General features: G+C 44.8%; 1 protein-coding gene across 16 annotated transcripts in view; it reads right to left on the minus strand.

The window, feature by feature from the left end:
• DTNB (dystrobrevin beta) overlaps positions 1-17,411 on the minus strand; it is a 389,020-nt gene that overhangs the window by 90,975 nt on the left and 280,634 nt on the right. For 15 of the 16 annotated variants that reach the window (XR_012157855.1, XR_012157851.1, XR_012157853.1 and 12 more), the window contains 3 exons: positions 12,564-12,649; positions 9,900-10,013; positions 5,204-5,300 (listed from right to left, as the gene is read on the minus strand). Coding sequence is in view for 2 of the 16 variants with exons in the window: in XM_073335462.1 (XP_073191563.1) it covers positions 5,204-5,300; positions 9,900-10,013; positions 12,564-12,649 (297 nt within the window). In the remaining 14 variants the exon portion in view is untranslated. Of the gene's footprint in view, positions 1-5,203; positions 5,301-9,899; positions 10,014-12,563; positions 12,650-17,411 lie in introns of those variants that run through there. The other variant, XM_073335465.1, reaches the window with a different exon arrangement.

Here is a 17,411-nt window from a genome sequence, read left to right on the forward strand (position 1 = left end):
CTTGCAGCTGTGTCCGCAGAATCAAGTGCGGCTTGCAGGGCTGTTTTGGAGATGAGTTGTCCTTCTGATACAAGCGCTGTGAATTGTTCTCTCTTGTCCTCGGAAATAAAATCAGTCAATTCAGACATTTTTGTGTAGTTAATATAGTCATATTTTGCCAGCAATGCCTGGTAGTTGGCTATGCGGAGGAGTAGTGTAGCCAAGGAATAAGCCTTGCGGCCGAAAAGATCAAGTCTTTTCCACTCTTTGTTGTGAGGTGTGGTTTTGGGCTGTTGCCTACCCCGTTCCTGGACTGCATCAACCACTAGGGAATTGGGTGCTGGATGTGAAAAGAGGACGTCTGTGCCCTTAGCTGGTACATAATATTTTTTGTCAGACCTCTTGCAGGTTGGAGGAGCAGTTGCAGGGGTCTGCCAAATGGTTTTGACAGGGTCCATAAGAGCATCATCGTTCATGGGCAAAGTGATTTTGGATGAAGCAGATGTATGCAAAATGTCAACTAGTTTGTGTTGTGTCACTTGGACCTCCTCAAGAGAGATGTCCAGGGAGCTAGCCACCCTTTTAAATAGATCCTGGAATAGTCTGAAATCGTCCCCTATATTATGGGGAAGAGGCATAATGGTGTCATCTGTGGACAGTGATGGTAAATGGGTAGGTGGTGCCCCTTCCAGGATCGGGGGTTCTTCTTCATCTTCCCCCGGTTCCCCTGCTGCCATCAAAGGTCCAGGCACCGAAGTTGCAGGTGACTGCTGTGTGCCAGGACTGGATGTGGCAGGCAATCACTGTTGTGTGGGGTATGCCATCCTCAGGTTCCAGTATGCCCACTGGGGGGCCCCCAGGGCTGGCCGTACCATTGAAAATACTTGGGATCAGTGTAATATGTCCCCTGAGGAGGTCCTGAGTGAGTCGGTTCACGGTAGAGAGGAGATTGCGGAGGGAGACTCGGTGCCGAGCCTGACATGTTCACGTTGGTGCCGATGATAGGGGAGTCAGGGGCAGAGCCGACTAAGAGACCCTTGTGTCTGAGAAACTGCTGCGATGGCTGTTTGATTGGCCCCTGAGGCGGTATCATTGTCAGTGCCGGGAGCTGCTGTGTATAGGCTGGCACTGAAGGCTGTGCTGCTGTGCGCACCGAGCATGCCTTTGAAGGAGCTGCCCTCTGTCCCGTGCTGCTGTGCGTGGGTCGCGGCTTTGGTATTGGTGGTGCCAGGGCATGGGGTTTAGATTTCCCCTTAGTGCCTCTGTTGGAGCCGGCTCTTTTAGAGTCCCTGGCTCTAGTGCCGGGTGGTCCTACTGGGTCGGCTACCAAGCTGATAGTGCAGTCGGTGCCGGTGCCGAGTGTCCACTCGCGGAACGCCACTTCTTGGCCGATTCCTGAGTGGGGGACACAGGTGCCTGCCTTTCTGACAGTTTTTTGGCGGGTTGCTCAGACCCACGGGTTGAGGTGGGACGCCTGTCAGAAGCCGTGGCTGGTGAAGTTTGATCAGGAGGGGTCTGGGCTCCGGGCTCAGATGCAGGTCTGAGAGACTTCTCCATAAGGAGGAGCTTTAACTGCAAATCTCTAGCTCTTCCTGTCCTGGCGGTGAGCTTGAGGCAGCGAACACACTGATCGTGGCCGTCTGAGACAGGTGTAGCAAGCTTGCCGTTGAGACAGCGTTTAAAGCCCGGGAAACCAGGCATTCCTGTAAGACGGGGCTTTCACCCTCACAGAGGCTGTGTATGCAGAAGTTCAACTGAAACTTCTCCCCAGCCAGTAGCTCAAAAGGAAAATTAAAGGAAAAAGTTTTGTTTTTTTCTGAACTAGGTGAGGGGGATAAAAGAAAAAGGGAAACAATGTAAATAGCTGCTAATGAGGAAACTAAGTAACTAACTGTTAAACTAATTAACTACTAAGTAGCAAGGCCCCTGACTCCTAGCCAAGAGCGGAAGAGAAGGAACTGAGCGGGGGCTGGTCGCACAGCATCAGGTATCTGCCTGAAGCAGCACAAGACAGGGACCACGCATGTGTGACCCAACGGGGCTCTGCTACCAAAAGTCTCCGAGTATGAGGGCAGGGGCTCACGAACACCTAAAATGGAGCACCCAAAGGGACAGCACTCGAAGAAGAACAGGGTAATTATCGGCTGATCCATCCTCTGTCATCCAGTCCCTGCTTCTGGCAGTCAGAGGCTTAGGGACACACAGAGCGTGGGGTTGCGCCCCAGGCCATCTTGGCTAATATGGCGGGGTGGCCTTGTCCTTCACTAACTTTCCTAATTCTTTTCTGAACCCAGCTATATTTTTGGCTTTCACAACATCCCCAGGCAACAAGTTTCCACAGGCCGACTGTGCATCTTGCAACAAAGTACTTCCTTATGTCCGCAGAAAGAACAGGAGGACTTGTGGCACCTTAGAGACTAACCAATTTATCTGGGCATAAACTTTCATGAGCTACAGCTCACTTCATCGGATGCATTCAGTGGAAAATACAGTGGAGAGATTTTATATACACAGAGAACATGAAACAATGGGTGTTACCATACAGACTGTAACCAGAGTGATCACTTAAGGTGAGCTATTACCAGCAGGAGAGTGGGGGGACGGGGACCTTTTGTAGTGCTAATCAAGGTGGGCCATTTCCAGCAGTTGACAAGAACGTCTGAAGAATAGCCGGGGGGGGGGGGGCGGGGTTGGGAAGGGGGGAGGAAATAAACATGGGGAAATAGTTTTACTTTGTGTAATGACCTATCCACTCCCAGTCTTTATTCAAGCCTAAGTTAATTGTATCCAGTTTGCAAATTAATTCCAATTCAGCAGTCTCTCGTTGGAGTCTGTTTTTGAAGTTTTTTTGTTGAAGAATTGCCACTTTTAGGTCTGTAATCGAGTGAGCAAAGATTTCAACAATTTCCATCCCACCATCAACCTCAGCTGGACCAGTCCACATGAGAGATCCACTTCCTGGACACTACGGTGCTAATAAGCGATGGTCACATAAACACCACCCTATACCGGAAACCTACTGACCGCTATTCCTACCTACATGCCTCCAGCTTTCATCCAGACCACACCACACGATCCATTGTCTACAGCCAAGCTCTACGATACAACCGCATTTGCTCCAACCCCACAGACAGAGACAAACACCTACAAGATCTCTATCAAGCATTCTTACAACTATAATACCCACCTGCTGAAGTGAAGAAACAGATTGACAGAGCCAGAAGAGTACCCAGAAGTCACCTACTACAGGACAGGCCCAACAAAGAAAATAACAGAACGCCACTAGCCATCACCTTCAGCCCCCAACTAAAACCTCTCCAACGCATCATCAAGGATCTACAACCTATCCTGAAGGACGACCCATCACTCTCACAGATCTTGGCAGACAGGCCAGTCCTTGCTTACAGACAGCCCCCCAACCTGAAGCAAATACTCACCAGCAACCACAAACCACAAGAACCACTAACCCAGGAACCTATCCTTGCAACAAAGCCCGTTGCCAACTGTATCCACATATCTATTCAGGGGACACCATCATAGGGCCTAATCACAGCAGCCACACTATCAGAGGCTCTTTCACCTGCACATCAACCAATGTGATCTATGCCATCATGTGCCAGCAATGCCCCTCTGCCATGTACATTGGTCAGACTGGACAGTCTCTACGTAAAAGAATAAATGGACACAAATCAGACACCAAGAAGTATAACGTTCAAAAACTAGTTGGAGAACACTTCAATCTCTTTGGTCACTCAATTACAGACCTAAAATTGGCAATTCTTCAAAAAAAAAAAAACTTCAAAAATAAACTCCAATGAGAGACTGCTGAATTGGAATTAATTTGCAAACTGGATACAATTAACTTAGGCTTGAATAAAGACTGGGAGTGGATGTGTCATTACACAAAGTAAAACTATTTCCCCATGTTTATTCCCCCCGCACTGTTCCTCATACGTTGTCAACTGCTGGAAATGGCCCACCTTGATTATCACTACAAAAGGTTTTTTCCCCCCTGCTCTCCTGCTGGTAATAGCTCACCTTACCCGATCACTCTTGTTACAGTCTGTATGGTAACACCCATTGTTTCATGTTCTCTGTGTATATAAATCTTCCCACTGTATTTTCCACTGCATGCATCTGATGAAGTGAGCTGCAGCTCACGAAAGCTTATGCTCAAATAAATTTGTTAGTCTCTAAGGTGCCACAAGTACTCCTTTTCTTTTTGCGGATACAGATTAACACAGCTGTTACTCTGAAACCTGTCCTTATGTTAGTGAAATTAATAGACGTCTGGTTTAAAACTAGGTGACCTCTGGTTCTTACAATATGTGAAGGGGTAAATAACACTTTCCTATTCACTTTCTCTACCCCATGAATGATTTTATAGACCTCTATCATATTCCCCCATAGTTATATCTTGTCTAAGCTGAACAGTTCCAGGCTTTTTGTTCTCTCCTCATATGGAAGCTGTTCCACACCATTCATCATTTTTGGTGATCCTTCTCATAATGAGCTTAATATGCATATCTGTATTAAAAGGGTCACAATCCCAGACTGTGATTTCATACTTAGAACCTTTTATCGTCAAAGCCCTTTATAAACATTCACTAACTAACCCTCCTCTACAATAGGGTGAACTTAATGTCCAGGCAGATGTCAACTGTAGACGTGGCTCATAGGAAGAATGCTAGACCTTCAGATAGCCCAGACTCAGAACAATGAAGCGTATTACAGATCAGACCCAACACCCTGAATCACACTCTAAAGCAAACAGGATATAGTGCAGGCTATGGAGAATTAGTGTAACACTTTCTTTTTGGCTCAGACTGCCAGCCAGGCAGGAAGCCACATTCTGCAACATAGTAGCTGTAGCTTCCAAACTGTTTTCAGGCTAAGCCTGGAGCATTCCATGATTACATTGGGACAGTACAGACCATAGGCTGACTGGTTAGTCAATTAACAAATCTATCCTCCCTTTCCCATACCTCCCAAAGCCTGTGAGTGTTCAACAACTTTAACACAAGAAGCAGCATGTGGACCTAGTCGCACATTAACCATCCTTCCCAATATGCAGAGCCGAAATGGAAGTGGCTTTTTACTGTTGTTTACAAGATTATCTGTACATGATCACTGAGGGAAGTAACGACACCAGCAATGTAGGAGTCTAGTGAGAGCAAAGCTCGGGCACATGCAAGGGAGGAAGGTCTGAGACAAAGGGGTTTACCTTGAGCAGTTTCATTAGCCCTTCAAGCTGCACCATCAGTTCCCTTCTGCTCTCTTGAAGTGCAGACATTCTCTGTTCTAGTTCATCCTTTCTCTGCCTATTCAAGTTACATGGAAGAAAGTGTCAAAAGAAATTCTGGCTGTTTCTGGGGCACGTAGGGAAATTCAGAGCTGGCTGATTGGCATATATACCGCATTGTTATATTTCACTTTGTTTAGTACTCCCCCTTAAAGTTAACAAAATCAGAGCAAAACGTAACACGCTAACCACGACTCCTATTGTAACATGGCATGCAACAATCAAATTTTTCACTATGAAATACAGACACCCAAAGTCAGAATTATAATGGTGGGAAGCACTTTTTTTAAACCAATGCAATTTGAAAAGAAAGCCAGCATCCTTTTAATGATGCTGTCAGACCCAGGCATCCAGCAGATCTTTAAGACAAGTCAGACTGAACCACCAAAAAAATGAAAACAGAGTGCAGAGTGCTGGAAGGAAGAGACAATGGAATGCCATTAACTTGAACTGAGAATTTACAGAGCTGCTTCTATCCAGTAATCTGACATACAACTTGTGAAGCATTTTCTGCAATAGAACCTGTGTAAAGTGCAACACAACACAAGCCAATCTGCAGGTACAGAAGGGAATTTTTCCTTTCTGGGTATTGAAAATTATTCCATTCTAAAGCCTGCTAGAATGAAAGTCCTATGTTTAACAGATTTGAAAGAAAAGTGGCTTAGTGTTTGTTTGTTTGAATTTTCAAAGAGAATTAAGTTTCCTACAGTCGGGAACCTAGAATCAAATTAGCATCACATGTCAAAAAGCTCAATATCTTATATGCGAAGAAAGTCATGCTGCATTATTTGAAACCATGAACAAATAGTACAATAACTGCAGAAAAAAACGATAACAGGAGGGGATTACTCATTTATTTCTGTGGTTTCATCCATACAATAATGTCAGGTCTAAGGTTAAAGACAGGATAAATTATATCACAGGCTTTGACCTTCCTTTGAATCTGGAAATTTTCCTCGTGAATCTATACCTATGGATGAATCATTACAAGGATCTTCGTAACCAACTCATTTTAGAAGTGAAAAATGTGATAGCAATGACTTGGAAAAGAAACGTCATCATCTCAAAACCAAATGGATCTACTGAGTATTGTTTGCAGTTACTATGGTAAATAGAAGGGTGGAGTATAGTATGTATTTATTCAAACCATAAAAGTACCAAGATTATATAACAGAATGGACGTCTTGCTCTGCTGGTTAGAGGTGACTGGATCACCATAACAACATGGAGAGAAGATTTTTGACAGTAGAGAGCTCTTTAATCTAAAAGACAAAGGCATAATGAGATCCAATGGCTGGAAGCTGAAGCTAGTCAAATTAATGATAAAAATAAGGTGTAATTTTTTAATACTGATGTTAATTATTAGTCATTACATTTCATTAACAACTTACCAAGCAACCGGATGAATTGTCCATGACTTGAAATCTTTAAAGTAAGATTATGTGTCTTTCTAAAATGTATACTCTAGCTCAACCAGAAGTTATGGGCTTAACACAAAAATTACTTGGTAAAATGTTCTAGCCCAGTGGTGGGCAACCTACGGCCCGTCCGGGTAATCCACCTGCAGGCCATGAGACAGTTTGTTTACAGTGACCGTCCGCAGGCACGGCCCCCTGCAGCTCCCAGTGGCCGCGGTTTGCCATTCCCAGCCAATGGGAGCTGCGGGAAGTGGTCGCCAGCATGTCCTTGTGGCCTGTGTTGCTTCCTGCAGCTTTCATAAGTCGGGAACGGTGAACCGTGGCCACTGGGAGCTGCGGGCAGCCATGCCGGTGGACGGTCACTGTAAACAAATTGTCTTGTGGCCTGCCAGCGGATTACCCTGATGGGCTGCGTGTGGCCTATGGGCTGCAGGTTGCCCACCACTGCTCTAGCCTGTGTTATGCAGGAAGTCAGACTACATAATCATGATGGCCCAGTCTGGCCTTAAAATATCTGAATGCTGCCTGAAACTCTCTGACTTCCAAGAGTCGTTCATAGATTTTAAGGTCAGAAGGGATCATTAGATCATCTAGTTTGACCTTCTATATATCATAGGTGTGAGAGTTTCACCCAGTTAGCCCTGTATAAAGCCAAATAACTTGCGTTTGACTAAGCATCTTTCAGGAAGGCATCCAGTCTTGATTTAAAGACATTAAGAGATGGAGAATCCACCACTTCCCTTGGTAGTTTGTTCCAATGGTTAATCACCCTCAATGTTAAAAAAATGTGCCTCATTTCTCATTTGAATTTGTTTAGATTCAGCTTCCTGACAGTGGTTCTCATTATGTCTTTCCCAAGAACCCTTTAGTACCTGGTATTTTGTCCTGAAGGTACTTACGCAACATAGTCACCTCTCAATCTTTTTGATAAGGAGCTCAGCCCGCTTAGCTTAAATCTCTCACTGTAAGGCAATTTCACAGACCTCAAATAATTTTGGTGACTTATCTGCTCTTGCTCCAATTTTCAATATCTTTGTAAAAATGTGGTCACCAGAACTGTATGCAGTATTGGTCTCACCAGTGTCATATGCAGAAGAAAAATCATCTCCTACGCCTATTCACTACACTCCAGTTTATCCATTCAAGGGTCACATTCGCCCTTTTGCCACAGATTCACACTAGGTCCAGAGCTCATGTTCAGTAACTTGTCCACTATGACTCTTAAATCCTTTTCATAGTCACTGCTTTCAGGACAGTCTCGAATTCTGGAAATACGGCCAGTATTCCTTATTCCTAGAGGTATGACCTTGTACTCTGATGGATTAAAACACATTTTGTTCAAATGGGCCCTGGTTAAAGTGATCCAGACCACTATGTATGATTGCTCTGTCCTCATTATTATTTACCGCGCTGTCAATCATTGTCATCTGCAAATTTTATCAGCAGTGATTTTATATTAAATTTAAATTGCTTAGTCAGAGCTTCTGATCAGTCTATAAAATATTAAGTAATTAGCAGGGGAAAATGTTAACCGGGGGGTGGGGGTGGGGAATGGGGATACCTAGCAGCCCCAGCTTTCTTTAATCTGGATCGCACCAGTCCACTCCAGCCTTCTCTCCATGCAATTCGAAGTACCTCTAGTTCTGGCATCTTCTGAAAGAGCGCAATCAGCACTCCTGGGATTGACATCAGTGCAGCCCAGTTCCTGGCTCCCCACTCTCCTGATCTTCAATGGAAAGTTGAGGGAGAGTAGCAGAAATCAGCATCTTGGTGGTGCACTAGTCCCTCCCTTTCTGCTTCAGAGAGCATGAATGGGCATAATTGGGGGTCAGTCTAAGGCACAGGAAGCAAAACCCCACATTTACATGTTCCCTCATCTGCACTGAGCTCAGTCTTGGAAACACAGAGTCCACTGTTGTGTCCAAGCCCCCCGGGAGTCTCTAGCCCACATTTTGAGAACTTGTGCTCTTGAGATGTTACCAGCAGATGAGACAAAGGAAATATTGGTCAGCAATGCACTGAGAAGTACCGATGGGGCTGAGCTGCTTCTATACAAAAAGCTAATAAATATGTTGAGAGCCTTTAATGTTGTAGTAGCGGGTTGGATAATGTCTTATAGGTAAGGCTGTACAAAAATCGTGGGCTGCAATATTGTTGTGGAAACAAACTTTTAACACACATTGCAACTTTTTATAGTTGTTGCAAATTTGAGTGGCATTGTGACCCTGTGCGCCAGGTCACAACGTTACCTATTTGTGGGGTTGCAATTTCACTCACCCAAATTTTGCCTGGCCGCCTCTCCAGTGCACTCAAATTTGACCCCACACCAAAACTGGAATTTTTACAAACTGTGGCTTCTGAACCAAAAAATCACGACTTTCTTACAGTCTTGCCTATAGGAATTGCCCTCTCCTGGGCATGGAGCAGAGCTGCCCCACTCCAGTGGCACTGTGCCTTAGGGAGAACTCCTCAACATGCACAGAACGCACGCGAACATACAGCACGGCTTCCCTTGCAATCCTATCATAATGCAGTTCTCAAAGGGCTGTAGCTGTCAAGAGCTTAAATTTCAGGATGTGCATTAGGTTTCATATGGTGTTTTTTGAAGGCTGAACTGAGAACTAACTAGCAAAAGAAGATGCAATAAAAAGCAGCCAGAGAATTCAACCTTGTGATTACACAGACAATGACATACTTTATTGCTAATACTGAAAAGTCTTCCCTTGTCACTTCAAAATGCAAACATAATCAAAGGAGTTCGAAGATTGCTCCTCAACTCTGGAGATGTGGTTGAATGTTTGCAGATAAGTGCTTTCAAAACCCCACTGACTAATCAAATCACTGACATTGCTCTTCTGTTCCATTCACTTGTCCAGTAAATAATAAGCAGATGGTCCCAATTCTACTGGCCTCCTTACAAATAACTTTCTTATTTATCTAAAGCAAGAATACACTTCAAGTGATGTTTCTATTTACTTTTAAATCCACTTTATGAAAGTCACATAGTTTTATATAACTGCTAGCTTTCAACAATCACCAGCAGAAAGATTTAAAATGGCTCCTGAGAGTTCTCGTAGATTTACCAGTAATACTGTGTTCTCAGTACCAGATAGGATCATCCATCCTGGAGAGCAGACCACACATGGCTGAAGGGTTAATATGTCACATGCATAAAAGTTTTAGATTTATTTTTTTTTTACCGTAGAAGCCTGAGTTCTGCCAGCAAAGTTGGGTTCTGCTGAGCTTTCTCTGGGGTTGGCTGGGAGGCTTGTTCATGCTCCAGTCTGAGGCGCTGAATTTCTTGCAGTATCTCTCTGTTGAAATAAGGAGACAAGGAGATCGCACACGAAACAAGGCAACAGTTCATACTGTGTTTTCAAATCCTAGACAAAAGCTTCAGATGAGCTTTCTGCCCAGCTCTGCAGCAGCAGTAAGTGCCGTTAATTCCCTTTCACGTGTGAATGGTGTAGGCTGAAATCCAGAAGCGGTGTGTAGTGGAGACCTAAACATTGCCACAAGACTAGCTGGTAGATCTATTACCAAAAAGATGATGAGTCTGAAATTAAACAATGTCACCACTTCTCCATATGCCAGCAATGTCGTTCCTACAATAGGGGCCAATAGAACAGCTCTGTTTTAAAGGGGGAAGAGTGGTATTTTTAGTCAAAGCGTGTTGATCTATTTGCTCCTGCTGCAGGAAATGTTTCAGAGATGCCAAGCCAGCATAAGCTGCAGTGGTGACAGTGGGTAATTTCAAAATCATCTTCACAAGGTTTTCTGGTAGGTCAGCAGGAATGTGAAAAACAACAGCTCCTGGCCACAGAAGCTCACAGTAATGGAGATAAACTTGTCATGAGGGCTCACAAAGGGAATGTAATTAACTAGCATCCCCAACTGCACAGTGTATATTCTAAACTGCTGTCGTACCCTGTACAGCTGGAGGTCAGAAAATATATTGGTAACTGCAAAGAAGTCACTTATTAAAATGTAAATTAAATCCCTCTTTCGTTTAATTGAGATGGAAAATTTATTCTTTAATCTTCATTTTTAAAAAAATTGTTGAACCACCTTCTCTGCCTGACTTCAGAGGAGCACTGAGCCTACAGTTTAGTTTATCTGCTGTATTTGGTCTTGTCATGGGGTGTAGCGCAGGCCCTTTGAGGCCTCATGCTGGAGGCATTGTGGTCCTACGACACTCTGCTCCAGAAAAGGAGCAGCGAAGCTTGGTCCTTCAGGCTTGCCTAGAAAGGCTTCAGGGGAGAAGCCAATCAGAGCAAGCAGGCTCAGATAAAACGAGGTACAGGGGCTGAGCAGGTCAGTTCCGGGCTGGGGCCAGAGGAGCAAGGAAGGGTGCTCCTTGCTAGAGCTCAAGGGAGAACCAGAAGATGGATTCTGGTGGCATTGACATTCAATGAGGAAGGAGAGGAGTGGAGACCTTCGGCCCTGAGGTAAAGGTGAAGAGGAAGGGGCTATGTGGGAAGCGGCCCAGGATATAACAGCAGTAGCTATTAAAGGAAGCTGCACCTGGCTGCTATTTGTTGGGTCCCTGGGTTGGGACCCGGAGTAGTGGGTGGGTCTGGGTCCCCTCACTGGCCATTGGAAGAGTGTCTGAAGCCTAAAGAAGGGGACAAGTTTCATGTAAAAGCCCAAGCACAGGGCTAGAATTTAAAGAGCTCTAGGATGGTGCTGAAGACCCTGCAGAGGGCCAACCATTTGTTGAACTCTGTTACCCTGGGAAGGGGACTGAACTTGAAGGAGTAACCTGGCTGGAGAGTTTGGGTGAGAAGAATTGATAAGGCAAAAAGTAGTCTCCAGGGAAAAAGCCCTGGGGGGCGCTGCTCCATATCAGGGCAGGAATGGTCTTAAAGCTAGCTCAGATAGGGCTGAGAACTGAGCCCAGACACACAGGGGGAGATACCAATGAGGGCACAGTGACAGACCCTGTTTGACCTTTTACCCCAGAAGGGGTGTGTTAGTGCATATTGACTGTGTGTGACTTGGTTGGAGGACTGGGCCACTGACACACACCTGATGAGGTTAACAGCCAATGTGGGGCGCCAGGAGCAGAAAGAGAGAGAGTGCATACTTACACCCAAACAAAGGAGGTGCTCATGAGAAGGGAGTTTCCCCGGTCACAAGTCTGCTCTTTAAGATTCATTCCAAACTCTACAAGCTGTCCAATAGAGGAGAAATCCTCCCTTTTCTCAAATCACATTTCCTCCATGAAGCCTTTCAAAATGCCCCCTTTCCCACACCAGCTGGCACCTAATTTATTATACTGCTATTTTCTGATTGGTTTATTCTACAAAATGTGGGTTCTAAATTACAAGATCATTGGGACAGCGACTGCAACTGCTTTAAGGTGTGTACCATGCTGGGCACACTGCTGGTGCCCAATGAATAAGACAGTTAAGTGATTTCTTGGAGCCTCAAGGGTTCTCAGGAACACAGGACATAAGGGAGACTGTCAACTTGACCAAAATGTTTGAACTTGGGAGCCTCTGAGGTATGTGTCTAGCTCCCACTGTAGTTATCAGGAACCCCCATCTTAGGGCAATGAACAGCACAAAGTATTTGGCATCAAATTCTGACCTAAGATGGGCCACTTTTTTCAAACTTGGGGAGTGGGGGGAGGTCCTAAAGGCAGGCCACCATGTCCATATTTAGACATCTCAAGAAAAAATGTGATTGTCAGAGGTAATTAACAACAGAAACTAATTGCACTAATAAAACAGGTGCACCATTCAACAAGGGAACCTATGAAACTCAGTTTAAATAACAAAATGCTAGAAATAATTAAGTAAGCCTGCAAGTAAATGTTCTGTCTCCACACACTCCCCACTAAACAGCTCTACATGTCTTACCTGTTTTTGTTTTCCAGTTCGGCTATCAGCTGTCTTTGTTGTTTATTGGCATCAAAATTGAAACCCAGGTCTGTTGGTGGGCGTGGCTAGAGGATAAGAATATGTCATATTTAATCACAGTGTGTACTGTGTGCTATACAGATAATGTGCTGCTTGGATCCAGGCTTCCTGAATGACATAGTACAATACATGGAGTATTGTTTGTTATGAAGAACGAACAATTAATAAAATATTGGTCCTAATATTGACTCTTGGGGCACACCCTCAAACTAGGACTGCACAGTTATGCTCATCAGCAGTTGCCCACGCTGGAGAGAAGTGGCTATGACTTAGTTTGTCATCTCTTTGGGAAGGGGCTTGAGAAAAACTGTATCATGTGTTTCGTAGCACACAATATTTCAATGTCATGCAGAGAGGTAGATGCAGAAGCTGGCAGTATGCTTATCGAGAGGTGGAAGGAAAGAAGGAAAAGGGTATAAAAATAGTTGAGAATTATAACATTTATAAAGAAAATCTGTTACCAGATACTGACCTTTTCATATGGCAAGTCCTGAAGAAAAGATACATGATCACCATAATACAACTGTGTCAGGAACTTAGGAAACTAACTATGGAATTGTCATAAATATAAAGGGAAGGGTAAACACCTTTAAAATCCCTTCTGGCCAGAGGAAAAACCCTTTCACCTGCAAATCATAGAATCATAGAATATCAGGGTTGGAAGGGACCCCAGAAGGTCATCTAGTCCAACCCCCTGCTCAAAGCAGGACCAATTCCCAGTTAAATCATCCCAGCCAGGGCTTTGTCAAGCCTGACCTTAAAAACCTCTAAGGAAGGAGATTCTACCACCTCCCTAGGTAACGCATTCCAGTGTTTCACCACCCTCTTAGTGAAAAAGTTTTTCCTAATATCCAATCTAAACCTCCCCCACTGCAACTTGAGACCATTACTCCTCGTTCTGTCATCTGCTACCATTGAGAACAGTCTAGAGCCATCCTCTTTGGAACCCCCTTTCAGGTAGTTGAAAGCAGCTATCAAATCCCCCCTCATTCTTCTCTTCTGCAGGCTAAACAATCCCAGCTCCCTCAGCCTCTCCTCATAACTCATGTGTTCCAGTCCCCTAATCATTTTTGTTGCCCTTCGCTGGACTCTCTCCAATTTATCCACATCCTTCTTGAAGTGCGGGGCCCAAAACTGGACACAGTACTCCAGATGAGGCCTCACCAATGTCGAATAGAGGGGAACGATCACGTCCCTCGATCTGCTCGCTATGCCCCTACTTATACATCCCAAAATGCCATTGGCCTTCTTGGCAACAAGGGCACACTGCTGACTCATATCCAGCTTCTCGTCCACTGTCACCCCTAGGTCCTTTTCCGCAGAACTGCTGCCTAGCCATTCGGTCCCTAGTCTGTAGCTGTGCATTGGGTTCTTCCGTCCTAAGTGCAGGACCCTGCACTTATCCTTATTGAACCTCATCAGATTCCTTTTGGCCCAATCTTCCAATTGGTCTAGGTCCTTCTGTATCCTATCCCTCCCCTCCAGCGTATCTACCACTCCTCCCAGTTTAGTATCATCCACAAATTTGCTGAGAGTGCAATCCACACCATCCTCCAGATCATTTATGAAGATATTGAATAAAACCGGCCCCAGGACCGACCCTTGGGGCACTCCACTTGATACCGGCTGCCAACTAGACATGTAGCCATTGATCACTACCCGTTGAGCCCGACAATTTAGCCAGCTTTCTACCCACCTTATAGTGCATTCATCCAGCCCATACTTCCTTAACTTGCTGACAAGAATACTATGGGAGACCGTGTCAAAAGCTTTGCTAAAGTCAAGAAACAATACATCCACTGCTTTCCCTTCATCCACAGAACCAGTAATCTCACCATAAAAGGCGATTAGATTAGTCAGGCATGACCTTCCCTTGGTGAATCCATGCTGGCTGTTCCTGATCACTTTCCTCTCATGCAAGTGCTTCAGGATTGATTCTTTGAGGACCTGCTCCATGATTTTTCCAGGGACTGAGGTGAGGCTGACTGGCCGGTAGTTCCCAGGATCTTCCTTCTTCCCTTTTTTAAAGATTGGCACTACATTAGCCTTTTTCCAGTCATCCGGGACTTCCCCGGTTCGCCACGAGTTTTCAAAGATAATGGCCAGTGGCTCTGCAATCACAGCCGCCAATTCCTTCAGCACTCTCGGATGCAACTCGTCCGGCCCCATGGACTTGTGCACATCCAGCTTTTCTAAATAGTCCCTAACCACCTCTATCTCCACAGAGGGCTGGCCATCTCTTCCCCATTTTGTGATGCCCAGCGCAGCAGTCTGGGAGCTGACCTTGTTAGTGAAAACAGAGGCAAAAAAAGCATTGAGTACATTAGCTTTTTCCATATCCTCTGTCACTAGGTTGCCTCCCTCATTCAGTAAGGGGCCCACACATTCCTTGGCTTTCTTCTTGTTGCCAACATACCTGAAGAAACCCTTCTTGTTACTCTTGACATCTCTGGCTAGCTGCAGCTCCAGGTGCGATTTGGCCCTCCTGATAACATTCCTACATGCCCGAGCAATATTTTTATACTCTTCCCTGGTCATATGTCCAACCTTCCACTTCTTGTAAGCTTCTTTTTTATGTTTAAGATCCGCTAGGATTTCACCATTAAGCCAAGCTGGTCGCCTGCCATATTTACTATTCTTTCGACTCATCGGGATGGTTTGTCCCTGTAACCTCAACAGGGATTCCTTGAAATACAGCCAGCTCTCCTGGACTCCTTTCCCCTTCAAGTTAGTCCCCCAGGGGATCCTGGCCATCCGTTCCCTGAAGGAGTCGAAGTCTGCTTTCCTGAAGTCCAGGGTCCGTATCCTGCTGCTTACCTTTCTTCCCTGCGTCAGGATCCTGAACTCAACCAACTCATGGTCACTGCCTCCCAGATTCCCATCCACTTTTGCTTCCCCCACTAATTCTACCTGGTTTGTGAGCAGCAGGTCAAGAAAAGCGCCCCCCCTAGTTGGCTCCTCTAGCACTTGCGCCAGGAAATTGTCCCCTACGCTTTCCAAAAACTTCCTGGATTGTCTATGCACCGCTGTATTGCTCTCCCAGCAGATATCAGGAAAATTAAAGTCACCCATGAGAATCAGGGCATGCGATCTAGTAGCTTCCGTGAGCTGCCGGAAGAAAGCCTCATCCACCTCATCCCCCTGGTCCGGTGGTCTATAGCAGACTCCCACCACTACATCACTCTTGTTGCACACACTTCTAAACTTAATCCAGAGACACTCAGGTTTTTCTGCAGTTTCATACCGGAGCTCTGAGCAGTCATACTGCTCCCTTACATACAGTGCTACTCCCCCACCTTTTCTGCCCTGCCTGTCCTTCCTGAACAGTTTATAACCATCCATGACAGTACTCCAGTCAAGTGAGTTATCCCACCAAGTCTCTGTTATTCCGATCACGTCATAGTTCCTTGACATCACCAGGACCTCCAGTTCTCCCTGCTTGTTTCCAAGGCTTTCCAAATGTTTGTTTCCAAATGGTCAAGAAGCTAGGATAACCTCGCTGGCACCTGACCAAAATGACCAATGAGGAGACAAGATACTTTCAAAGCTGGAGGGGGGGAGAAACAAAGGGTCTGGGTCTGTCTGTGTGATGCTTTGGCCGGGGACAGAACAGGAATGGAGTCTTAGAATTTAGTAAGTAATCTAGCTAGATATGCGTTAGATTCTGTGTTCTTTAAATGGCTGAGAAAATAAGCTGTGCTGAATGTAATGGATATTCCTGTTTTTGTGTCTTTTTGTAACTTAAGGTTTTGCCTAGAGGGATTCTCTATGTTTTGAATCTAATTACCCTGTAAGGTATTTACCATCCTGATTTTACAGAGGTGATTCTTTTTACTTTTTCTTCTGTTAAAATTCTTCTTTTTTAAGAAACTGAATGCTTTTTCATTGTTCTTAAGATCCAAGGGTTTGGGTCTGTGGTCACCTATACAAATTGGTGAGGATTTTCATCAAACCTTCCCCAGGAAGGAGGGTGCAAGGTTTTGGTGAGGATTTTGTGGGGAAAGACATTTCCAAACGGGCTCTTTCCTAATAAAATAAACATGGTTAGACGTTTGGTGGTGGCAGCGAAAGTCCAAGGGCAAAAGGTAAAATAGTTTGTACCTTGGGGAAGTTTTAACCTAAGCTGGTAAAAGTAAGCTTAGGAGGTTTTCATGCAGGTCCCCACATCTGTACCCTAGAGTTCAGAGTAGGGAAGGAACCTTGACAGTAATATTCTTCCTTGTTAGACTACACTAGAACTAGATAGTTCCACACACAATTTGTTGAAGCTTTTCAGCATGCTTTCTGGAAATTCTTTGACAGTTTCTCAGGTATAACCTAATACGAATATCTCAGCCAAGAATGTTATTTCTTTTAGGTCCCAATTCCTTACAAGATATACATGTGCTTAACTTTATACACTGAGTAGTCCCCTTGAAATTAATGGGTCTACTCACAAACATAACATTAAGCAGGTGCACAAGTCTTTGCAAGACCAAACACTTAATTTGCAGAAGACTTTGGTGCTCATAAAGCTAAGGACTGAAACAGGATGACACTTGAACTCTGCTGAGTCTGTTTTGAGCAGAAGGGGAAGGCTGTAGAAAGGCTACTACCCTGTTAACTTGCCAATTCTATGGTTACTCTTAGGAGAACTGCTGCACTGAGTTTCTCCTCAGGACAAAAATGCTAAAATATTTGTACTATGCACAATCAACATAGCCCTCATCCAATGGATTAAAAACTGGCTAAATTATAGATCTCATATTATAAGTGTTAATAGTAATCATCAGTTTGGGACTCTGCAGG

This window comes from Lepidochelys kempii, chromosome 3 (assembly GCF_965140265.1).
Source record: "Lepidochelys kempii isolate rLepKem1 chromosome 3, rLepKem1.hap2, whole genome shotgun sequence".
In the NCBI taxonomy this organism is placed as follows: domain Eukaryota; kingdom Metazoa; phylum Chordata; order Testudines; family Cheloniidae; genus Lepidochelys; species Lepidochelys kempii.